At 38.0% G+C, this 25744-nt stretch overlaps 1 protein-coding gene across 3 annotated transcripts in view; it reads left to right on the top strand.

The window, feature by feature from the left end:
- The window catches only part of HYCC1 (hyccin PI4KA lipid kinase complex subunit 1), a 57203-nt gene extending 36115 nt beyond the window's left edge, over positions 1-21088 (top strand). For 2 of the 3 annotated variants that reach the window (XM_088519704.1, XM_088519703.1), the window contains exons 3-11: positions 1359-1460; positions 3733-3912; positions 7183-7263; positions 7651-7766; positions 8090-8185; positions 11947-12063; positions 12780-12867; positions 13149-13308; positions 20325-21088. In XM_088519704.1, the coding sequence (XP_088375830.1) occupies positions 1359-1460; positions 3733-3912; positions 7183-7263; positions 7651-7766; positions 8090-8185; positions 11947-12063; positions 12780-12867; positions 13149-13308; positions 20325-20884 (1500 nt within the window). In that variant the 3' untranslated portion in view covers positions 20885-21088. Of the gene's footprint in view, positions 1-1358; positions 1461-3732; positions 3913-7182; positions 7264-7650; positions 7767-8089; positions 8186-11946; positions 12064-12779; positions 12868-13148; positions 13309-19172; positions 19468-20324 lie in introns of all 3 variants that reach the window. The other variant, XM_088519705.1, reaches the window with a different exon arrangement.
- Positions 21089-25744: the final 4656 nt, after the last annotated feature.

Genomic DNA, 25744 nt, shown 5'->3' with positions numbered 1-25744 from the left:
AGTCAAATAACTGCATCCCATTTATCTTTTAAAGAATATAGACAAATTATTCATAGTCGTTCTTTCTAGACTGTCGCTTTTAACCTTTATCATTCAAAATTTAACTCTTAATAGTTACAGTTCACCTTAGTTGATGAGCTACTGTGACTTCTATTATATCCTGTTCTGACTTTGATCGCTCTAGTTTTTGCATTCAAAACGCCATTTGCAGAATGATGCCAATTTAATTCCTTTGCAGTTTGTATTTGCCAGCTGTTGCACTGTTGTGTTAGACCAGGTCTGACTCTAAGGTGGGTAAAAGCAATATGAGAGAAACAGAATACAAATACTGTTTGTCTTCTCTGCCTTTACTACAGGAAAAAGCATCTGGATACACCAAAAAGTAACTAGATATTTTTCAGTACTGATTATTTTCCAAGTTCTTTCTTTAGCAGTAGTAGAGACAACTCTGAAGGAACTGTCATTTTATCATGCCCTGATGAGTAACTTGGTCAGGCTGCTGTCTGGCAACTAGAACGACAGATGGATAAGCTAGCTGCAAGGAAACCACAGTTTCTGTAGTCTTGTTTCAGAGCAGCCTTGCCAGAACAATATCGTATGTAAATGCTGCTATTTAGCTTGAAAAAATGGCACAAATGGTAAATGTCATTATTCTGATGTGGAATACTTCAGTATTTTCTATTTAAAAGTCCCAACATATTATCTGTATAATGGAGTGTTATCTCCTTTGAAGGCTTACAGATAAAAAATATTATAAGAGCTAGGAATTATAAGTTTAAATGTAAAGCTTCTTTAACCTTTTAAGCACTGGCAGGAAAAACTGTTTGTCAGCCTGAATTTGTGGCCAGAGTGTCTTGTAATAATGCTCACTGGCTGTGCACAGTCAGCATGTCTTGTGAAGTGCTCACTGGCTCTGTAGTCAGACTTGAGAAAACTTGGTAGCAGTTTGCACTCAGTACTTGGGTTTTATGTGGGGTGCCTCTGTGCCCCCTGAAATTCGTAAAAATGGAGTAGGAAGGTTTTCTTTCTGTTGTTGTCGATGTACTTTTATGTACGTTCATGTTTATGTATGTTCACGTCTGAAATTGTAGCTGTTCATCTGTTTCCCATTCCATTTAATTATGTTCTGTGAAGAGCTGTCTGCAGAATGATGATAAAATGTAATGTGTCTTCTAGCAATTTGGTTGTCTTGAAAACATGCTGTTTTCTATATTGAGTATTCCTCTTTGTGAAATGTGTTTTATTTTATAATAAACTCTGATAATAGAAACCTGTTATGGAAAATTGCTGTTGTAATAGCTGTCATTTTAATGCTAAAATTGCTTTTGCTAATAGTTACAAAAATATTTTTATTTCAGACGCTGCCAGAAGCATCCATATCCAGTTATGCTACAAACTTGAAAGACAAGAGTGCTCTGGTTTCATCTCTTTACAAAGTAATTCAGGAGCCACAAAGTGAAGTGAGTATTATCAGAAATCTCTAATACAAGACATGTCTCATGTAAGAGCAGCAAAATAAAAAAGACTTTGTATGTTAGTTAATCATGTTGCAACTAGTTGTTTCAGAACTCTGGAACGACTACTACTCCAAAATGCTTTTTCTTCTGTTTTTGGGAGGGAAGTCATTTTGTCAATGACAGTATGATGGAAACTATGTTTCTCATAGGTAGGCTTGTAGGTTATGCTCAAAGTTCTCGAGACTTGAGTATGGACTTGAAGAGTATGTTAAAGACTTGAAAATGTTTGAGATTAAGTTCTTTCTATAGCTCAGTACCTCCTGAATGGGAATCTATAACCGAAGTTTGGCTATTACAACCCAAGAGGACAATGTTAGGTAGGCTTGCAGTCCTTTCAAGTTATTGTGTGGGTGTTAGGGCTTTTTGTTGTTCTAAACACTAGTAAATCTATGCATCTGTACATCAGATGTATATTGCTGAAGTGATGGGAAAAGAAAACCCCTTTCACTTCCTTAGAAATGCCTTGCGGGTGGCTTTGTGCTGCACACATGTAAGGGGCAGTTCGTACTCCATGACTGCACTTCTAATGTGTCTGGGAGAACAGAACAGACTGAGCAGGTTTGGTCGGATCTATTCACTGTATTGTCTTCCTGCCATCTAACAAACCTTGGTGTATGAACTTGCTCAAAAAAGTGTTGTTTGAAAATTGTCTTTAAGCCCTTCATTCCTCTTCTGAAAAAACAAAGCATAAGAAATCTTGCTAAAGTCTATAAAGATGTTAAATAGTGAGCAGAGGATAAAATGCTTCCTGTACAGGTACATTTTTAACATTCTTTTTAATGTTGGACAAGTTTTTAAGAAGGTTTGTCGCTTTAGGAAGTGGAGATTATTTTTTGTTGTTGTTTTGTTTCTAAGTACTGTTGTGCTTTTTATATAATACCCTTTCTATTTCCTAATGCAAATGCCTGAATGAATGTTTAGGTTGTCTAATATACTTGAATGCAAAGATGAAAATGCTAGGATACTCTTCTGTTCTAGCATTAAAACTTGTCTCAGTCTGGTTTTACAATAGACCTAGTGTAAAACTATGTTTTGAAATGGCAACAACTTATCAGTGTGTTTTGATATTAAGTTTTATCATGTTGTGATGGTGTTTTGAGGAAGAAAAGCAGTTTCTGTGCTGATTTATATATTTAAAATTGCTGATTTAAAGCTGTCTCAACTGAGATAACAATGTGAACATGGACACCTGCCATAGCTTTTTCTGTTCTTTTGAAGTTAAACCACATCACCCTGAACTCAAACTTCATTAAAGTGAAATACGCAAATATTCAGAAAAATAAAAGCTGGAGAAAAGCATTAGCAAGGTAAATGTGAAGTTTTCCAAGAGAATCACTGTTATTGTGCTTTAAACTGACAAGTCATTTAGCTTGGCTTGTTGTGTTCTTTTTTCTTCTTACATTTTCATAAATGATTTTCCAAAGAAAAATTAAATTTGAAAAATGAAAAAAATACATTTGAATTCTCTCTGAGATTTGTAGCTTGGAAATTTAAAAAGCCTAGAATCTGGAATTGCATTTTTTTTTGTGAATTTTGCTGATGAAAATACTTCAAGACTCTTGATTCTTTTTCAAAAGTTTTAAATAGGGTCCTCATTTATTATTATTTGCAGATACATAATTTGGAGTATCTTTTTAGATATCTTGAGATTTTTCCAGTGTCTGTCTCAAAGAACTAGATGAAAGTTTTTTGAAAGATTTATATAAAGATATGAGCGTTGACTATATAGTTCAAACAGTTTTAAGAATTAACTAGTTCTAATACCTTGAAAATAGGTGTTTCATCTATCAAGTGAAAACAGTGTAAGTGTAGCACTTTTTGTGTAGACTATTTGAGCTCAGGAGTAGTGAGCGCTTCTCTTCAGGTGTTTTCCTGCATCTAACATCTTGATGGCATGGTGTGAGCTGCCGTGGTAACCAGTATCTTCTGTTTATCCCTCTGAGGCTGGAGGAAGTGGGCCAGAAACGAGGGGAAGGAGCTGTTGTTTCCTTCCCTCCGACGGAAGGCAGACTCCACTTTCACCATCTGTAGGTTTCAAGGGGTGGAACGTGTGTAACGTGGCTTGCCCAGTTACTGCATCAGTCACTTCCAAGTAGCCAAGATGTAATGTTTATAGCCTTGTGATTTTGTCCAAAGGATTCATCAATTTTGCTTCTACACTAGATGTAGTTTCTTGTGATGTTATATGTCTTAATGATCGTAATTTATGTTTCAGCTTCTGGAGCCAGTTTGCCATCAGCTCTTTGAGTTCTATCGCAGTGGTGAGGAGCAACTGCTACGCTTTACACTGCAGTTCCTGCCAGAATTGATGTGGTGCTATCTGGCTGTCTCAGCCAGCAGAGATTTGCAGAGCAGTGGTTGCATAGAAGCTCTCCTTCTGGGAGTTTACAACTTGGTTTGTATTTCCAAGTAATTATTCATACCTAAAAATACTAGTGTGCTTTTGGGGAATGTTGTATTGAATATTTTGCTGGGGGAAAAAGTGAGAGGTATTTTTTTCCCTTTTCTTTCTCCTTTCTTTTTTTTTTCCCCTGAACTATCCTATGCAAAGTTTGGTTCTTGAAGGTGATGCTCTAGTCTGCAATCTGCAACATGAACTTTAGATTCTTGTGTTTTGTGACTCTTTCTTTGCAAATGCATTAATAGCTGAAGGGGGCGGAGGAGACTTTTCTACAGAATGTTCTTCCCAGACATTGTGGTTAAGCATAGCTGCTTGTCAAGACTTGGAGGAACTGCTTTTGACATAGTTGCCCATATTTTCTTGGGGTATCTACTCTACTAGAAGATTGCAAAATGCTGCTTTCAGCAAACTCCGTCCTTGATTTTGAACAGATAGTTCAGATTTGAGATCTTAAATGTGTCTCACTGTTAATAACCTCAACATGAGATCTTTTCATATCTGTATGAAAAGATACTGATTTATATCGACTTTTAAGAGCACCATATTTTAGTTATTACAGACCAAATGCAGTTATTCTTTCTATGGCTATTATGAAAAGTTTAGTGTTTTGTCTTTTGGGATTCTTGGAGCTGTTTGCATGTCCTCGATGTGTTAGAAAGCCTTTTGGGGAAGTGAAACGGTGACGAAATTTGTCCTCTTCCCATTCTGAAACTTGGAAGATCACTCTTCTCACAACAATCTCAAATGTCTTTGCACTAAGCTAACAAAAAACACTTGCATCCAGGAACCTACTTTAAAAAATCGGAACCTTATACTCAATTCTGCATTTGGCAGAATACAGGCTATACATGCTATCTGTGTTCTTAATTGCAGCTGAGAAGAAAATCATTCCTGGAAAGCATATGCTGCATCTTATGCCTAGAGGTCCTTTATTTCCATGAGAAAGGCATTTAAAATGGTTAAAACGGATGTGTCTGTAATCTCCTATAGGATAAAGGCATTTACAGTTCAGCTTGAAACCAGTCCAGTAACATCTTCTCTTAGCTCTGAGCAGTTTCTTCATCAGTTATTGCCATCCTATCCATCTGCCATTGCTTGAGGTCAGAGGAATTTTACAGCAGCTTCTGTGGGAAGCTGTAAACGTACAGGATTTCTGGAAATGATTGTTTCTCCCTACTCTGCTTTAAAATGTAGTGAAAGCTTATGCTAAAGTAATGCCAGGTTACTGATGCTGATTTCTTTGCTTGTATTAATAGAATACTTGCAACTTAATATGGTACTGGTCAGATGGTACATATGGCTGGTACAGTTCTTCGTTATGCCATTTTCAAAAGGTAATAGGAGATCTGTTTTACATACTTATTTAATTAGATATAAAAATGCTTATGTAAATAAGTGCAGAAATCTCTTGGAATCTGAGGGAAATTACCATTCTGAACCTAGTTCTGCAATCCCTTTCTGAAGCTAATTGAAAAGTGTAATTTTGTTCAGCATAATTGTAAATTCAGTACTTTGTTAGGGATATGGAATTATTGTTGCTGAAGTTAAGATCAGAAATTTGGTTTGTTCTAATCTCAGCTTGGAGATGTGACTGAAGAACAGGCTTAAGAAAGGCAGGTAGTGCATGCAGCTGATTTTTTTGCCTTTCTTGGCTGCAGCTATCAGTTTTTCTATTGTATTCAGGTCTTGAAATTTACTCCTGAAACTAATTATAAATCAGATTAAAATGAAATGTCAAAATATTGACATTTTATATTTTTAGAGTTAGTCATGTCCTTTCCCCTTCCAAATATGCAGGAATCTGTTTGCACACTAATGCAAACTTAAAGACTAAGTGGGCTATGTGGAGAGTGGAGCTGTATGACTCTGTTCAGACTGAACAGCGCTCTCTGCCTTTTTGATCTTCTCTGTCTTCCTTTAACACTTCATTCCTTTTTAAGACATGGGTTTGGATAAGTAGTATGTGAAGTCAGTCCTTCAACCAGGTGACTTTTGAGAAGGGGTTGCTAAGAGGCACTTTATTGAAGTTCCTCTCTAATCTGCACCTTTGGATGCATGAAATCTGTTGCTGAAAAAAAACATTGGATGATAAGAGGAACACAGAACTGCACTGCAGACCTCTGGAAGCCCTCTGATTAATAAGTCTGTTCTAGAAGATAGAGGGGGAGTCAGAAAGGAAGTATACTATCTAAATACACAGTGTGTAGGATTTATTTTTGAATATTGGGATCTTTATATGAGATTAGTTGACATTTTTGAGATCCTGAGCATGTGCTAGATCAGGAAGTTAGGTTAACTGCAGGCCAAACCTTCAAGGTGCAGCTAATAATTTTCCCAGAAATTGGAATATTTCTTGTGTACCATCACCTTCTTGACTGTAGTTGCTAAGAATACTCTTTGCAATAGCTGTGGTAATTGCTGTTTCTCTCTTGTAAATCCTAATAGTGCTGCAAAGTGTTTTTGTATGTGTAGTTTTGGTCTGGAAGCCCAGAGCTTCTTGTTTCTAAACCTTTTGCTCTGAAGTACTTCAGTGCTCTTCTGTAATACCCTGGTGCATCTTTTTGGCCTTATCCTTTAGCCTTCCACTAACTTTAAGGAGTGCTAAGTTTGCCAATCTACTACTCTGGCAGTATCTTTCAGGAAAGGGGCTTCTCTAATTCTCTAATGGAATTGTATCCATTCTTTTCTTTTTTTTTTTTCTCCTAGGTTACTTTTTTCTTCTCTAAGTCTATAATTATCAAATGTGGGCTTTGCAAATATTATGACGTCTGCTATTGTCACGCTGTATGCAGCTGCACTTGTCTTGGAGCTAAAATGTTTCCAAAACAAATGGCTTATAGAGCCATTATTCTGTGGGTGAATAGTTTTCAGAACAGAGTTATTGAGCATTAACCTTCACAAATAGCAAATAGTGCATAATTAAAAATATGGTAACGCTGTTTAAATATATTGAGATTTCCAGTTAGTCTCTTGTAAGGTAGCCAATAGCTATGCAAATGCATGTGCCCTTTGTGAAGTCATTTGAATGTTAAAAGCAAATGTATTGGAGCTATTTTTCAGAAACAAAACTAAACCATTGTGTGGAGAAGCAAATAAAGAGATAATTTCTAGTTTGTAGCTCAGATTTTCATAGTATCCCTGTCTGTCCTATAGTAACTGGTTTGTTTTCTTTATGCATTTACTCCCTTACAGCATTTAACACTTCTTCTGAACGCCTGACTTCTGTAGCACAGTGTAACCCTTGATGCTTCTTGTCTTTTGCAGGAGATAGTTGACAAGCAGGGTCATAGCAAAGTGCTGAGTTTCACAATTCCATCTCTGTCCAAACCTTCAGTCTATCATGAAGTAAGTGATTTTTAAAACCGACCGATTGTTGCTACTGGTTGTGAAGCACAGTGTGCTTTTTGGGGCCTGTTCATTAGGAATAAAAATGTGAATTAGTTTGACATTGTGCATGATGGCATAGTAAGGTAGTTGATTACTGCTGACTGGTATCTCTGAGGCCTTTTAAAGTCTGAATAGCAATAACTGCATAATATCCATGCACAGTTTTTTTTCCCAAGCCTTATATTCTGTTTGGTGTAAAACCATCTCTCAAAACCAAGACAATAAGTAGTTAAATAACCTAAAGAACTTTGAAAATGTATACGCAAATGCTGTGATGATCAGCTGTCTGGTTTTAAATTGTACTGTAGCAAGGCTTCAGGTTCTGAATAACCTATTTTTCTTCAGCCTTCTAGCATTGGCTCCATGGCTCTCACTGAAGGAGCCTTATCCCAGCATGGTTTGTCCAGGGTTGTATACAGTGGACCTCATCCTCAGAGGGAGATGTTAACAGCACAGAACAGGTGAATCTGTATAGTAAGACTTTGCTTGAGAATCAATAATGAATTTTAACATCTTATGTAGTTGCCAACTTAAGGTAAATGGGTTTTTGTTGGTTTTGGTTTTTGCATCTAAATATGAATGCCTAAAGAATATGAGCATGCGTTACTACGTAAAGGGAAGAAAAAATTATGGACCCAAACCACTCAATTATCAACAGCTATTGGAAAAAAAGAACCAAGTCTGTTCAAATAAAACTCTTAAAAATATCTGTGTAAACATGTTTGGTTTCTTTTTAAGACGTAAGACTGGCAATCTAATCTCTAATGTTCCTTGTGAACTCCAGGTTTGAAGTGCTGACATTCCTTCTGCTCTGCTACAATGCTGCCTTAAGCTACATGCCTGCAGTCTCTCTCCAGTCATTGTGTCAAATCTGTTCAAGGTAACTGCTGTAGGTTGGTTATACTTAAAATGGCATTGTCAACCTGAAACGTATTCAGGGTGAATCTGTTGTTTTAGGAAGTTCAGGTTCCGGAAAGTTGCTTGTAAGCTGACTTTTATTTCCATAAATGTTTATAGTTGCGTTATTTCTGTTTAAAGTGTCTCTTATGTGACTTCAGGTGGAGACCTCACCATAGAGGAAGCCATAATGTGACTTATGCACTGCTGTTGAATGGAAAAATAATTCAAGTGAATAGCCTGGTTTTAATTATAGTCGCTGTAGATACTTTCCTGAAATAAAAACAGAAATATTTTCTAAAGTCTTAGTAAATCTTATATTGCATGTTTATTAGAAATACTTGGATGCTATGCAAGTTGAAACTTATTTGAAAATACAGTGGAGCTTGACACTGAAAATAAGTTCATTTTTGTGGGTATTCTGGGTGTTTTGAAAATCCCATACTACTTTCTCAAAACAAATTACCTCTGCTTTAACTGTAATGGCTGTAATGTCTACATTAGATCTTTCTTTTGTTTAATAGGAGAAAATGGTACTGAACCTGTCTAAAACTAGAATTTTGGAAATGGACTTTGAGCTAAGGAAAACTGTGGAAAGTTTTTGTTAGCATAGGAAAACAAAGATAGAGTCCGAAATCAACTACAACAGCTTTCAGTCATAACTCTGTTATAAATCTGATCCCAGATTCTTCACACAAACGTAAAATGCTAATGGCTGCTTGTAAGATTCTCACTTCCTCCAAAGAGGAATGAATGTCCTGGAGATGTGTGAATATTTATTAAGAGGCTCTCCAGGAAGAAATTTGTTAGACATGGCCATCTAAAATTTAAGATAGAGAATTGCTTAGCAGCTAAAGACTCTGGGCAAGCGACTGATGTTGCTTGTTCTGCTTGACTAGATTTGGATTACATTTAGCATCAGTAATTTAAAGAAGCCTCCAGAAAGTCTAAGCAACTTCTTAGCAGGTGCAGACAAGTCTATTTCTAATCAGAAATGTTGGAGCTTTGAACACTGAATGATTTGATATGATAATAATTTGGCTTTTTTATCTTTGTTTTTCATTCTGGGCTTGTTTTGGCGATCATGCATCTCTACTTCCTGGAAAATCTCCTACCTGGCAGCAATTTAGAGACTCAAGAGTATGTGTCAGGGGATACATGTCTCATATCTTCTTTTTAGGTGGAGCTGACAAAATTCTCAGAAGAATCCATAGAATTACTCCTTAATTGCTTTGAGCCATACTGTACTGATTATAGGTGTGTTTTTGGAAGATTCGGGTTATATAAAAGACAAAACGTACAAGGAAGGTGCATTCTTCTAGAAAAGTCCAGTTCAGCTTTTGGCTCCTACTTTCCTAAAGAAGCACAAGCTTCTAGTACTGTTTATTTTATTTACAAAGCTTAAACTTGTTGTGTGATAAGTTGTGGCACGAACCATTTTGAGCTGATTATTTGAGCTAAGTGTTGTAAATCTGTTTCTTTGCATTTGGGCACTTTAAGTGGTAATTTCTCTTTTCATAAAATTATCTTACTCTGATGGAAAAGTGCAGCAGTTCTGATGCCATTCAAGCCTTTAAATAGGAAGGAACTTGGGTTAGAGCAGGCATTTTAAAGGGGATCAATATTGGCATTAATAGAGTAGCTGTATGAAGGTGATCTTTTCTGTAACCTTATCTGTGTAACAGATCACTTTCCTGCTGAGAGTTCATTTATTTTTTTCAAAAATATTTATTGTATCCCTAAACTGTCACATCTAGCAAATGCATAAATACATACATCTGAATAAAAATGGCCTAGTTGATTTTTTTTTTGTCTAAATTAACAGTTTTGTTTAAACTAGAGAGCCATGTCAGGAGAAATGTTTGTTTAAACTGGGCTTCTTCCCCCACGTTCCCCAGCTTTACATAATGCTGAAATGAGTATTATCTTAGTGTGGTCTTTGAGCCAAACCATTGGTAGAAATTGGTGTGTTGAAAACTAAAATACGGGTTTTTTTTTTTTTTTCTTTTAACCAAACTTGCCAAATGACCTCTTCTGGAGCATTTAACGATGGGGTATAATGGATAGGAAATACATATACTTAACATATACATACAATATATGGATATACACATATATATGCATTTGTATTTTTGATCAGCTTTCATTCTAGTAACTAGCTCTTCTTACTTGAGAAAGAGATAGGAGCTTTTGTGCTTTATTTTTGTCCATATGTGGAAAAAAAATAAAATGTGAGAGGATTAACTGGTGGTTCTAGCATCTTAAAAATATTTATCAGAGGAGTCAGTTTGGCTCACTAACTGGAGATAACATTTTTGTTTTAGCTAGCTATCAAAGTACTGTGCAGATGAACTATCTATTTACATTCTAGTTTCTAAATATTCAAAGCTTTATGCTATTTGAGTAGTTTGATACAAATCACAATATAATCTGAAGTTGTTAATCTGAATGACTGTGCAGGAAGGACTGAAGTAACGTATGCTTCTGGCCATCAAGAATATTGAATTTAGAGGGAAAAACTTGCATTTATTTACCAATTGAAGTGTTTGGGCATTCTGGAAAAATCAAAATTCCAAAGCAAGATGAAACTTGAAAGCAAATTCCAAAGCAAGATGTTTTTCTGAAACATGACTTTAAATGGTTGCACTCAATCACTTAGATTTTGGGTTTTGTCAGTCTGAGAAATTCATGCTTAAGATTGTAAATGTCAATGACAGTTTTAACTCAACAATGATGCTTAGAGCAGCAGGTGACCAACTTGATCAGTGGCAGCGCAAGCCTAGGGTTGATAGAACTGTTTTCCAATGCAAGACGTGGGTCTGGTGAAATCGATATCTTACTCCCTGATAAACATTTCCAAGTGGTCTTGTTTCCTTGCATGCTGTTACTGGCAGGGCTCCTTGCCTTTCTTGGTGAAGTCCTAACTTTATTGCTTGTTTGCTTCTTTAGAGATAAGGCCAAATTAGCGTGAAGAGTCAAATGGAGCTTGTACGTTTGTTTGTTTTTCTGGCAGACCAAAAAACTAAGAGCAGTGTCATAAGAAGCTTTCTGATACTGAACCTTTTAGTTTGTGCTTTGGAAACAGCCAACTTCGTATTACTGAACTTCTGGAAAGATCTTTAATGATAATAATCAATTAATTTAATACTTAGCCTTGCAGTGTCTTTGGTTTCCAAACTACTTTTTGACTACAGAGCCTGATGTGGATTTTGTTTCAAAACTCATCTATAAAGGTGACTTTCAATTGATTTTATAATAATTATGAAACTTCTAGTGTCTTTCCTCTGGAACTTGTGTGCAACTTTGTTTTATATGGAATGATACAGTTGTGTCTCTATGAATAGTTGATAGTCTAATTTTATTTCTCCAAACATGTGTGTGTGTGACGGAGGGGGAGGGGTTTTTTTTTTGTTTGTTCATTGGTCTTTTTTTTTTTCCTCCTGTTTAGTAGCAAATGGTTTTAATTCATAATTATTTCCTGCCAACTTTTTTCATGCTCAATTGCAGTATGAAGGTGGCATGAGGGACAAGGTTGTCTCCTCTCTATTGGGATTTGAAGGCTTTGAACTCTGTCCGTGGAGGGTATATCCTTCTTCCCTGTTCTAGCTCAGCACAGAGTTGTTGCTGGATACCTGTCTGCGGGTCTGTTGTAGTTAAAATAAATATTAAACACTTAGCTTTGTAATGTTCTTTACGAAGGTGGTTCTACACTCTTTACTAATGGCAAATGCATGATTTCTTTAGGATCTGTGTCTGTGGATATCCTCGCCAACAAGTGAGAAAGTACAAGGGAGTAAACAGCAGGATTCCAGTTTCTTCTGAATTTATGGTGCAAATGCTAACAGGGATTTATTATGCCTTGTGAGTGTGTTTTTTCTATATACATGCTTACCAAATGAAAATGCCAGCCTAGTTTGTGCATTTGTGTAGGCATGCAACCTTTCCAATGATTTATTTCCTAGTGAATAGGATTTTGTCTAATACAGTCATCAAGAAAAGAATATACATCAGTTTCAGTTAACCAGTTGCAGAACAAACTCATGTAATATTGGAGAAAAAGGGGTGGAATAGTAGATACTGGTGGTATGAAAGTCTGTGTATAACCTCTTTCAGCTGTAGACTATTGCCTACATTTCTCTATGCATAGCTCTGATGTCAGTTTAATTAATGGGGGGAAAAAAAATTACCATTGCTGATGTTGTTCACCCCTTGATAGTCATATTAGTGCATGAAGCTCTCTTATTAACTGAAATAAATGTTAAGGCTACTACAGTTTCTAAATATTTCCGTGTTGCTAAAATTAGAACTATCCCATCTGAAATTCAGCAAATGTCATGACTAAGTTGGTCAATAACTCTGTCACTTCTAAAATTTCTCAGGGTAGTCAATGAAAACAACTCATACCTCCTTAGACACATCTTCAGAACAAGTTTTCTTGATAGCAGTCAAGATGGTCAATAATTAGTTTAACTTCTAACTGAGCTTTAAGGAATACTAAATCGGTGGATGTCGTGTGACCAAGAAGGATCATTAGTTGATAAGTGCTAACTTTTTTTTGTATAAACTTATTTTTGCAGTTATAATGGAGAATGGGATCTGGCTCGTAAAGCAATGGATGACATTTTGTATAGAGCACAGCTGGAACTGTATCCAGAACCTCTGCTGGTAGGTGATGTATTTCAGCTTTGAGGAGAATTTTTAGAACAGTAAATTCTTCTGATGAACACATACCCTGATGCAATGTCATGCCAGGAGCCCAAAGCGCGGAAAGCCTATGTAGTTTGTTTGTTTGTTTTACAGCCTCTGCAAAATTTTAGTGGTTATTGGAGCTTAAACTGGAATTATACAGAGTAGTCTTACTGAATAAAACGAGTCCCCTTATATAATTCTTCTCCTAAAATTTGAATCTTCTTGTTAAGATCTTACCTGCATTTATTCTTTTCTAGGTTGCTAATGCAATAAAAGCTTCACTGCCTCAGGGTGCCATGAAATCTAGTAAAGAAGGTACAAAATGCATTCAGGTTGAAATTACACCTACTTCGTCTAGAATATCCAGAAATGCTGTGACTAGCATGTCTATCCGAGGTCATAGATGGAAAAGACATGGTAAGAAACATATTTGCAATGAATTCCTAGCTTTTTAATCCCATTTAAAATAATATTGAGACTTTGGGTTTTGCACATCTTCATTATTAATTAAAATGCTGTCAGTGAATGAATGTTGTACGTTCAATTTATTTATATTGAGATTGCTTTTCTAAAGTGAATATTCAGATTTTTAGTATGGTTTTAGTATGGTGCAGTGATAAAACCTATTTTATACGAAATAGGGCATACTCTGCTGCTGGTAAGCAAGCTGTTTGGAGTTTATTTTCTTAACAAATGAATGGAAATCTTTATACAATTTGGATGAAGTATTCTCTCTATTCTTTTTCCTTGGCCATATTTGTGGATTTTGTCTGCCTTATTTTTTTTTAACTAATTTCTCTTAAAGAGAATTTCACAATGTCACTGAATCTTTAAAGAAGCTGATATTCCTGTTTTCTTCTGAATAGTGATGTTCAGCTTTACCATCATATTTAGTATTCTTACCACAAAATCTCATCTGTCTTAAATTACTTAAAGCTGGGACTTAAAGATAGTCAGATAAATTCTTTATTTTTAGGGCAGATTAACATAAGCGTTTCTAACAAGTTGAACACAGGTCTGTGGAAAAGTGAAAAAGATGGTGCTGAAGGTATTGCAAAAAGAAATATTCTGTTTCACTTCTACCTGCTTGAGATGAAGAACAGCAAATCAACCAGAGATCACTTCTCACTGCTTGTTCTCCTGAGCTAGAAATTCTGATCACAGGTTAAGGAAGTGAGTGAACATGTATACTGAACCTATTAAAACATATTCTGTATTTTAAAGTTGTATCCTAAAAAAACTTCTTGTGTAATGCACACTATGAACTTTCATAGCAAACAAGCAATACAATTAGAAAAATACTATGAAATTCCTTGTCATAAAAGATCTAGCCATATTTCAGCCAAGTATTGAGAAAATTATATATACATGCTGGAAGAAAATGACTTCAAAATAATGACTTTGAGAAGTAACTATTCCCACTGGTGCCAATAGTAAGCTGCCCAGGGGCAAAGAAACTTAACCAAAAATATTTTCAGTTGATTATTTAAAAACCACTTAAAGCTGTCAGGTACCACTGAAGAGCTAAAACATTAGCATCTTTAACTTAAGTAAGGTCCCATGTCATGAAATGTTACGATCCTAAAGGGCATTTTAGCCTTTAGTGTTTATTTTCCTTTCTTCAGGCTGACGATTTTTAAACAAGAAGTACTAGCTGAGTGCCAAAAATCTGTATGATAGTTCTGCTTTTCAATGGAGAAACACCCTCTGAAGGCTGGTGGTTTTGCCTGCTGCTATTTTTGGGTAGTTCTAATGTTCATTCAAACTAGGTAATGGGGACACAGACTAGTGATGCTGAATGTATTACAGAATCAGTATTGGAGCCATCCTTATAAAAATCAGTTTTCTATTATACTTTTTAAAATTTTTTTTTACAAACACTGAAATCTGGGAGTTTTTTTTTTTTTTAACAAACCCCCAAAACAGTGATCTAGTATTGCCTTCTTGTAAAGGGTGATACTTGAAGTTCAGGATAAAATGGGTAGGACAATGTACACTGCAGCAGATAACAGTAATGTCAAAGAAATGAGAATAAGAGGAGAATTCATAGAAATGGGGGAAGAATGGTTTGTTTTATGGCATTCTCATACAAAGCAGGTCACGTCAAGAGAAACAGTGGTATAATCTGGTTCTAGCTAGTGTGACTTAAGCAAGGAGCTGTCAGTGTTTAGGAAATATTAGATTTGGAAGGTTAAGGAGTTTTACTAAACTCTTGTCAACGCTTTATTTGGGCTATTAAAAAAAAAACACCTTTGGACTTGCTTTAGTGGTAGCAAGCAAGACTTATTTGGGGAAAAAATCACTCGTTATTGTGATGGACAGAAAAAACTTGTATGAGTAACTGTAAAGTTGAAGGCTGTGGAAACCTCAGGGTAGTTCAAGGGCTAAAAAATAAATCTAAGTTATTTTTGGCTGACTGATCACCAATCATTTTGACTTAAATGGCATGTGTTCCGTGTATTGGGCCACTTCAGACTGCCTCCTCAAAAATGTTATTATAAAATACTAATAAAATTGCTCTTTATGCCTTAAAGGTCTTCTAAAGTCTGAATGAATTCTATCCGGAGTTCAAAACTGCTACCATGCCCAGTGATTCCTGATGAAGGAAATAACTTTAGGCTAGGCATGCAGAGAGAATAATGCGGCTTGTGTTTACAAATGCTCCTTTGAACTAAAGTGAATATTGGAAATGGTAAAAGTCAGGTGACAAACCTGTCACTCCTGATCATTGTTATCTCTCCTAGAGCATTGCAGGGGTGCAAAGATGAATTTGGTGGTTTTAGTTTTGTGGCTCAGAAAAACAAGTTCTACAATAGATTAGGGAGCCAGAGGAGACAGCATGTGACACTCAGAGTAAGTTTGATCTTCCGTGTTACCCCAAGGTATTGCCGAGCAAAAAAGCTCTGTGAGAGCAAGGACAGCACTTTCCATCATTTCCATGGAGGAAAAAAAATAAATAGAGCCACTACAGATTATTACAGACTAATCATATTTCCAGCTGAGAAGTGCTTTCTTTCTAGTATTTTTTTTAGCATACTTCCATTTGCAGGCACTAGATCTTGTTAAAAATCTCCATCAAATCTGTTTTGGGAAAAGGTCAGCACAGTGTTTAATCTTATTGTCATACTCAACCCTGTATGTAAACACTACATTTGAGCTGATCTTCAGAAGGACGTTTCCTAAATTCAAGTTGCTATTGTGAACCTGGATTCCTGACAGATGTAGGAAAAGGAAAAGGTCACTTGCAAAATGGATCCATCTAGTCGGGACTTAATAGGATTTATAGAGGCAGTTGATACTAGCCACCACTTATCCACAAATTATTTTGTGCTATTGAATTGTTGTGCTTCTAGATCGTAAACATAAAACAGTGGATTTAATCGAGCAGCAATGTTTGTACTGTTCTTATTTTAAAAACAAGCCTTGAGTGGCTCTATTCACAAGTAAAGGAAAAAAATGTGAAAACGTGTGGTAGGTAACACACATGAACACTTAATAACTGGTTATTTATGGAAGCAAGGACAAAAGAATAAAGCAAGCCCTAGTAGTAACATTTTTCTTACTAAGATAAAATTGGTTTAACACTGCCCAATAAAAAAAAACTACTGGAAAATCTCCTGTGTATAGAGATAATGTACTCTGACATAACTCACTGAGTAAAAAGAGCTGAGCAGATTTGGGGTGAATACATAGCCAAAAAGATGACACTGACCAGAGAAGAAGGACTTATTTTTTGTCATTAGAATGATTGTCATTCAAGTGCTGCACAAGGTTTAGAGATACGTATCTTTGAGACTCTGTGGAGAGATTTATTAGTATTATTAGACACAGTTGTCTCCTGGAATAGTGTTAACTTTTTGAGATGATCATGATAATTTTGGGATATAAGCTTGATGCTTCTGTAAGTAATTCAAAATGCCAACTGTTGTCATATCTGTAGAAAAGATGGCTTGAGCTTGTGGTGGTTAAAATCCAATTACAATCTAGATGAGCAGTTTGTTTGGAGGCCCTCATAATAATAAGGTAATTAAGACTGAAAAATCTTTTGAATGGGTTTTTAGCATCTGGTAATCACGAAATATTTCCCAAAGTTGATTGTACTATACAATATATGTAGAACTTGATTTCAACAGTGTTTTTCTTCAAATGTTATGCCATATTTGCAGTAACTTTCTAGGTGACATATTTATTCAGTTTTATCTATTAGCTCTTCAGCACTGGTGTTTCCTCTTTTGCTACCTTGCCTTGAGCACTGAGTATTAATCTCTCTTTCTCAAAAGAGTAACCCCGGCCCCCCCAGAGCTGTCTAGTCTGAAGCTGAGCTCTTCTAAAGCTGCTGCTCTTAGCTGCTTTAATGCCATTTCCATTGCATAGTACAACTTGCTAAATAGATCTCACTAGCAAGTGAATAGTTAGAAAGAGTTGTCATGCTTAAGTTTATTTATACAACAGGGGATGGTTCTGGCACCAAGGGGGGACAAAGGTGCCCAGAGGCCGGCAGGGAGCCGAGCGGCGCAGCGCGACGGAGGCACCGTGCGCCTGCACCGCCGTCCTCGCTGCTCCTTTAGAGAGGATTCCCTCTTTTAGAAGAACGAGGAGAAAAAAAAAGTCATCATAAATCCTTTCATTGATGTCCTTCGTATTGGCAATTAAATGTCTGTACTGAAAACTCTCGTCATCTGCAATGCCAAACTGCCAGTCTTAACCTTAAATTTCCTTCCTTAATCCTTGGCGTTGTGTGAGACCTGGGGTTTGCATAAAACAGTGTGTTTTGTTTGAGCTTTAGCCTGAGCTATGGCTTTAGTTTGTTTTCACTCCTTTCAGATTTGTTGCTCTAGCCTTTGTGTCTAAGGTTACCTATATAGCACGTGCTCTGTATATAGCATATAGCGTATGGTTTTCTTCCCCTTTGCTTGGCTTGCTGTGCTGTCCATCTGCATGGAGGATGTGCAGCGACTGCCCACCCTTCTCCAGGTCACCAAATGCAGCTCCGTGCAGGTGGAACTCGTGCTGCCAATGCACATTTAGTGCTTTAAAAAAGACCTGCAGACACCTGAAACACTCTGAAGCTGACAGCTTCCAGGACTGTAACTTGTTACTTGCATATATTGGGAATTCCCAGGATCTTTCTTCCCACCATCCTCCTCCTTGAGCTTGTCCTTCTTGAACACGTTTTCATCTGGCTTGGACAGTGATCCTCGAGTTGGGATTTGTTTGAACAGGACCTCACAGTGCTGCTGCATTGTTATCATTGTTATCAAACCTCTTGTGCTTACACACAGTCATCACTGCTCTGAGCAGCAGTGTTGTGTGTGGTGGGTTTTTTTTTTTTTTTTTGTCCTCGTTTGTGGGAATCTTAGAATGTCTTCAAACAATATTTTGGCCAGGCTTAGCACTTGTATATCTCCTGCTATTGACTTCCTCAGCGAAAAGGGGTAGTCTTTGAACTAACGTTATGCTGTTTTTACCTTAAATCCTTAATTTCCTTTTTATTTTTTTTTCCCCCACCACTGCAGAAATTGTGTTGTTTCCTTGCTCTCCCCTGCGTTATTTAGTAACTGACTTGTGTGACACAGTTAAGTTTATTGCAAATTAGGTAATTAGAGAAGATTAGTATCTATGTTAGAGGATTAGTAGTGGCAAACAGTTCAGTAAAACTCCATAGATTTTTATCTGAGCAAGGTGCTTTTAATAACTGGAGAGACTTCATTACTTTTTTTCTGGTTGAATAATTTTGAAATGAGAGAGGGGAGAAAAAAAAAAGAGGATTTGTACTGAGGAGCTGACCTGGTGATCCAAGTTACCAGGCTGACCATGGTACGTGCAGCTCTGTAATGCTGCACATGTGCTCAAAGTGGAATTTCTGCTCTTAAATGATAACACGTGAGGTCGATATAGCTGTTCATTGTAAAAATAATTTCTCTGTATCAACTTTAGCATGTTGATACAGAGAAGATGGTCATAATTATGGAGAGTTCTGATTTTCAAAATTCTATGAATATTTGTTTTATGACGATCCTCAAAGCTTTCAATATTGAAAGATCAAGCGTGAAACTTGGGGTGTGTCAATGCAGGCTAATATATCTAAGATTGAACTCCATGGTTTAAAAATTAAGTAAAATTCCATACTCACTAATGTTGCTAATTAATGAGGTTAATATGTGAACATGTGCTTTAATTCATAATGCTTTAGTCATCTGTTCCTATGGGCTTTTGTTTCATGTTTGTTTCAGACATCTTTTTTTGTTTTGTTTTTGTTTCTTATCCATCTTCAACTCTAGAACAACCAGAGAATGGTAATGATGCTACTGAATTGGGCAACTTTATCATACCTGAGATTAGTGTCACAAATGTGGCTGGAGAGAGAACCGGGAATGGGGAAAAAAGCAGAGCACTAGCAGAGAATGATGTTCAGCATTTACAGGGTGTGCAGGAAGCAGCTCCAGACCCTAGAGCTGACAGCAAAGGCATACCAGAAATCAGGAGGCAGAAATCTGTAAGAAAAATGATGGAGGATGGAATAAACTCATCCGGCAGAGTGCAGTTTTAGCAGAGCACTTGTAGCTGCACTCGAAGGTACCGCTGTTGATTGAAAGGGTCACTGCTGCATGTTTGGAGAATTAAAGTATGCAGTTAATATATTTGCATGTGTAATAACTCAGCTGCATGTATTGCACACAGATTTGTCTGCCACAGGCGATGTACTTACAAGCAGATAATTTGGTGCAACAACACTGTGAGACTCAATGTTATTTTGAGTTTATTAAGCATATTTATTGGGTTCACACAATCCAGTGATCAATGAAACGAAGAAAACTATCCAAAGAGACATGAAAAGCATCTTGCTGTGTATGTCACATTTCCCCAAATTTCGCTTTTCTTGGTGTGCTAGAGTTTCATGTTCCACTGTGCTCGAGTTCCCACCCAACTCGTACCATCAGACTCTGATGCAGAAGGTGACCTTTCAGTCCTAACGCATTCCTGGGTTGCTGATGTGCAGGTGCCGTGTTACATGTTCTGGGGCATTGATCACACACCTCTAGAATTAACAAGCTTTGCGAAATAGTATATGGGAGCGCTCGCTCAAAATAAGGTTTACACTTTTGTTTAGTTTTGTGTGATACCTTCTAATACCTTTCTAATCTCTTGCATGAATTAACAAGATTGCATTTTTTTTTTCCCAAAATCACTACAAAATGAGATTGCGGGCATGCTTCTTGATTGAATGAATGCAGCATTATTTGCTGTAATTTATATCCTAATGAATTGTATTCCAAAGTGTAATTTAATAGGTAAGTGTTAGGTCTTCTGTTTGCTCTCTGTTATGTTGCTTTAAAGCTTCCTGCTTGTAAATATCAAAATCTAGTAATATATAAAACCATTAAATGTGAAGAAGTCAAATGCTCATTTTTTTTTCTTATTCTACTCTGCAGATAATACTGATTTAGCAATTCAAGAAGAACTGATAGAAGTATCTGAAACTGATGAAGGATTTTACTCAAGGGCTACTTCCAGCACAAGTCAGTCTGCCTTATCGAACAGCAACACCACCAGCAGCAAGAGCCTTTTAGGGAAGAGCCAACGAAGATCTGGAGGAAGCAAAGCTGGAGGGAAAGAAAAAGAAGGGGAAAGCTGCAGAGAACACTTGTCACGAAAACAAACGCAGAGAGCTATGAGTGAGAACCTAGAGCTCATCTCTCTGAAGAGACTGACCCTGACAACCAGCCAGTCCCTGCCTAAACCTGGCAGTCATAGTTTGGCCAGAACTACCACTACTGTTTTCAGTAAGTCCTTTGAACAGGTCAGTGGTGGTGTCACAGTTCCAACTAATCGTGGCGGTGTATCTGGTACAGAGGCAAACAGGTTTTCAGCTTGTAGTCTTCAGGAGGAAAAACTGATATACGGAGCAGAAAGAACAGACCTTCCTATTTCAAGTAAACAACCCAATCAGCAGCGACCTCCTAGCATCAGCATAACTTTATCAACAGATTGACATTGTTAAATTGGGCAGTGTGCACAATAAATCTGAGGGTTTTATGCTGATGTGGGTCCTATCCATGAAGAAGGTAATATATAGCATATTAAGATGCTTAAACCTGAAGCCCCAGATTTTGCTCCCATTTGACAGTAAGAATAAATATATGGTTGTAATTATTTTGCATCAACTTCTAATAGCTTGGGAAGTACCCCTTTGACCTCATTACTATATTTATGGCCTTGATTGTTTACAACTTCATGTAACTCCAACTTACCAGGCGTTAACTCGTTGCTTAGCTGCTGACCAAGATGTGTGGCTTTCTGCAGATGCACCGTATGGGAACAAACAGATCCCCTTTGGGACCTCCACTCTGCACTACCAGCCTCCATCAGCAGAACTGCAGAGGTTGTTTAGTAGGAGCCCTGTGGCGTGGGCATGAAGCTTCAGAGCAGTGTTGCAGTAACATGAGTTCCTCGTGTTAGTCATGAGAAAACTGCACTCATATGTAAGGTTAGAACTTCAGTGTTTGTTATGGCAGCTTTTGAAACAGTAGTTAGTACACATGGCAATACTCATACTTCGGTATAACCTCCATTATAGGTGCATTATGGTTTATATACATGCCTCTGAAATGGGCCAGTAGTCACACAGCAGCCGTGCTTGTGGCTGGGAATTCTTATCAATAGCTGTAATAGTCACTGCCAATAATGTCTGTTTCTTTCAGATTCTTAAATAATGGGCACAAGGCAAAAAGTCACTCATCAATATTCCTATTTATGGGGAGAAATGTAGTTATGTAATGGTATCATGTAGAAACATGAACCCTTTCCTGATTTGCTTGATCCAGTGCAGTGTGAATGTGTTTAATGTGAACTTGTTACTTGAGACTGCAAGGAGAATCCTGCCGAAGGACGGCGCTTCCAGGAGCTTGCAAGCACAAAGGGAGAGGACAGCGTGAATATAACTAGGACTGCAACTGCTCATCTCCAGGCCCTGTTACTTTCCTAATTTGAAATTCTAAAATAGAAAGCTGTTCAAGGTTTCTTAACATCAAACCTTCATGTTGTGTGACCTCGTTTGTTACTAGCTTCTGCAACCCTGTGATTTTAACTGAAAATCGGCACTAAAACAGCATATGCAGAAGCCTGGAGAAGCATCAGCTGAGAAAAGCACTCAGACCATGTGCTGAGTGGAGAAACAGCATGAACATGTACTGCTTGGTCATTCCCAATGTGACTGGATTTCTGCAGGTAGCATTCCCTTATTGTCAAGAATATAAAAAAGAAAAGCCTTGTAGCAGAGCAAACAGGCAAACTTTAGTCAACTTTCTTATTTGCCTGGGGGTAAGTTCATGTGTTCCTTTTTTATTTAAACAGAAGCACAAGTAACTTAAGCAGCTATTATACTAAGGGCCTGTAGCCTCTCAGGTAATGAACAGGGATGAGAAGGGGTAATTAGTGGTGTTAAACAAGTTGTTACTGCAAATAGACTAAGTGGTCTCCGGAGCATTGGTGACCACAGGCAAGGGAATTGTGTGAGGCAGCCATTAGCAGGCCCTGCTTCCTGCTGCCCCTGGTTCTCAATGTAGCGCTTTTCATTTCCTCGGTTTGCTTCAAATGTTGTGAGGAAATGGCCTGCAGAACTTAAAGCTGCCTCCTGATCTGCTCTTGCAGGAATGATTGTAAGAACACTTTAAAATACCTTACAGTAACTTATACTGAAAAAAAAAAGAGTAAAAAAGTAAAATTTGTGACAGTATTAATCACGAGCTAGTGTTAAGGAACTATTATTTTTAAGAATTTTTTTTTACAAAGATCATGATTATCTCCACAGTAGACACTTTCAGACTGGGCGTTGGTATAAAAGATGTTTCTTAAGCTTGGAAAATCTAGCCACTTTATTAATCACTAGCTTTCTGACACATCAAAAATGCCATAAAATAGAGATGTAACATAATGTTTACAATGCTTTTGGCTTCAAGTCAGACAGTGTTAAAGTACAGTTAGTTTTTCCTTTTCTTTTATAAAGTTCATTATTTTAATCTTGGTCTGGCTTGAATCCAAAATGATAGCTGAAATGGCACGAGGCTTCATACCTTTCTATAAAGTGATAAAAGGAAAGTTTCTTGGTACTAAAGGGCTGCTACTTCTCTGTGCGTGTGTGACAATGTAAATGTGTGTGCATCCGTCTCTGGATCAGCTTTTTCAATGAGGATTTTTCTGTGAACTGACATCCCATGTTGATACAAATCGAGTCCCAAGCATTTCTTCACTGCTGTAAGCAGTGACCTTTCAACTGTCCTTAACTTGGGTTTTTTAAGAAAGGGAAAGGGGTGGGGAGGGGGATAGGGGAGGCCGGAATTGTTTCACCCGTCAAGTTCCAGGTGCCGAGTGTTGCGCTGGCTCTAGCCAGGGTTGGAGTAGAGGTGGGAAGGGAAAGCAGCACTAGCAGTTCTTTCCTGCTGCATTTAAAAGTTTGAAACTCTTGAGTTTTGAACATTTTCTGTTCATTTTAGACTGATCAACGCAAAATGTGTAAGTAGAGGCCTTTTAAAGGGGTAAGGAAATTGTTTTAAGACAGTATGTATTCTGCTCTACCCCACAGTAGGTAGTCGTGATAAATACGTTCCAAATGTTGTACTTAGTTGCAACATTCTGCAGGGAAAAAAAAAATTAAATGGGAGTGAATCATCTCAAATTATAATGAAAGAAGCTGTTTAGTGCTGACATTTAAAACTGACCTACTGTTTTAAATCAAAGGGAACTGTTTCCAGCGATGGCTTTGAGCACCACCATTAGCAAGACTGTATTGAGAGCTGAGCAGAGCTGCTTTCATTCTGAGAGTCTGTGACGTTTGTGCAGAGCGTTCGACTTCCCACCGCTTCCTATGGGGCTGCAATGGCTTTTCTGAGGGGGAAAGATGTCCTTCGATACCCAACAGATTTGACAAGTATGGAAGTACATTACTATTTTAGCCCTATTTCTTACCATCTAAGAAGGTCTCTTCAGACTCCTCTTAAATTAATTTCTAACTGAATTATCTGATATTTTCTGTCAATGTTTGAGGCTTACAATGTTATATATAGATGTGTAATATATTGCCTTTTGTATTTGTATAATTATACTTCTAAGACAGTTGAATAGTTGTGTGCATTCCTTAACACTCACCGAGGTCTCTGAAGTAGCTGCATCGGTTTCTGTTCCTTGGTCTCCACGCGGGAGCCTGACTTTCAGTGAGTTGTGCGACACTTTGCTTTAGTAATGCTGCAGGATTTCACTTTTTTTTTTTTTTTAATAGAGTAAAACCTTAATTGTACATGAGGACTTACATTCCTGGTGCATAAACTACAAGCTCGTGTAGTTTTGTGTTTAATACTTTGGCCAATGAAATAAACTGGATTTTTTGAAGTTGCATACTTCTGTGGGTCGTCTGTACGGTAGCAAACTCTGCCCCTTTTTTTTCTAGAGGTTTTGCTGGGACACGTCAGGTAGCAGCGCACTCGTCCAGCATTCGTCGCGCAGCCCTGGGAGGCGCTGGCGGGAAACGCGGGGCCCTCGGGCTCTCCTCGTGCCGCCGTCCCCGCTGGGGCACCGCGACTGAACCTCCCGGCCGAGGGGCGCTCGCTGGCTCCCGGGCAGCTCTGAGCAGCGGAGTTATGAGCAGGCTGAGGTCGGAAGGGGACTGTCCTGCACCGCTGCTGTGTAATTGTGATAGTTGTCCTGACGGTCTCAATATAACAGTAATTTTATTTTTGATAGTTTACACAGCAGTAATCTGCACTATGTCTTCATTGGCTCTCCCATCCAGCAGTTTCGACAGTGTTTATTTGACATGTCTACAAGGACAGCTGCAAAAACTACTTTAATGTGAATAATGCGGTGAAGTAGCCTGATGTTGATGAGTGACTGGCTCCCTCCCAGGGTTCTGCTACTGGCTCTGTAAGTGGCTTTCTCAGTGTTGTCCAGGAGGAAAGCATGTTATCCCCTCAACTTTGCCATTATGGAAAGAGTGCTAGGGTTCCCTTTCCATGGAATCAAAGCGTGGATGATGATGGAAGGCACATCTGGACATGGCCTAGTCCAAGCCTAGGGCCCACGAGAGCAGCTTGCTCAGGACTGTGTCTTGGCAGGTTTTGAGCATCTCCAAGGCTGGAGTCTCTGCAACGTCTCCAGGCTCCTGCTCCAGATACCCCTGGGATCTGCCACGAGTGACTCGTCTGGCTGGACTTTGTGCTGCTGCTCACAACCCTCTGAGCATGGCAGGTAACAGCCCACCGTTCTCCTTGCTTATCTGCCCCTGCTTCCATCAGTGTGTTGTCAAGAAGGATGTTAGGGGAGACCGTTAAAAGCTAAAGCTAAACCCAGGCTGCCCTTTTGAATGGGCAAAACTCGATCTCTTCCATATAGATGGGTGAAAAAGCAGATATCATTTTTATTTTTAACACTTCCCTTGAACACAGCAAGGATTTTGCTTTCTGATTTGTGCAAACTGGACTTGCTCCTATGATGGACCAGGGAGCACGTAAGATTTGCTATTGCAGTTGCAGTGAATGAAAGAGACTGCACCAAGAGCCCATCTGCTAGGCAGCCCGTACTGAGAGGGATGGCTGGAGGTAATACAAGCAAGTAGGAAACAGGGAAATGACAGTTGTTTCTACAAGCTCTGTGTGTGTTCAGCTTGTGCTGGTTATTTATTGTGTTTGCATTAAAAGTGACTTCAACATAAATGTGACATCTTCTCAGGACAAGCAGCAGCTGGAGACTTCAGGCTGCTTCTGGACCTTTCAGGATAGGGGGAAAAATGTCATGGAGATCCTGGAGCTCGCTGTGTGACAACAAGCCCCTACACTGCCTGGCATTTGAGTCATTAGCTCAG

The sequence above is a fragment of the Tinamus guttatus genome, unplaced genomic scaffold, assembly GCF_059628265.1.
Source record: "Tinamus guttatus ecotype Peru unplaced genomic scaffold, ASM5962826v1 Tinamus_guttatus_pri_ptg000067l, whole genome shotgun sequence".
Taxonomy (NCBI): domain Eukaryota; kingdom Metazoa; phylum Chordata; class Aves; order Tinamiformes; family Tinamidae; genus Tinamus; species Tinamus guttatus.
Note: the sequence above shows the minus strand (reverse complement) of the source record. Positions and strands in the feature narration are given on the sequence as shown.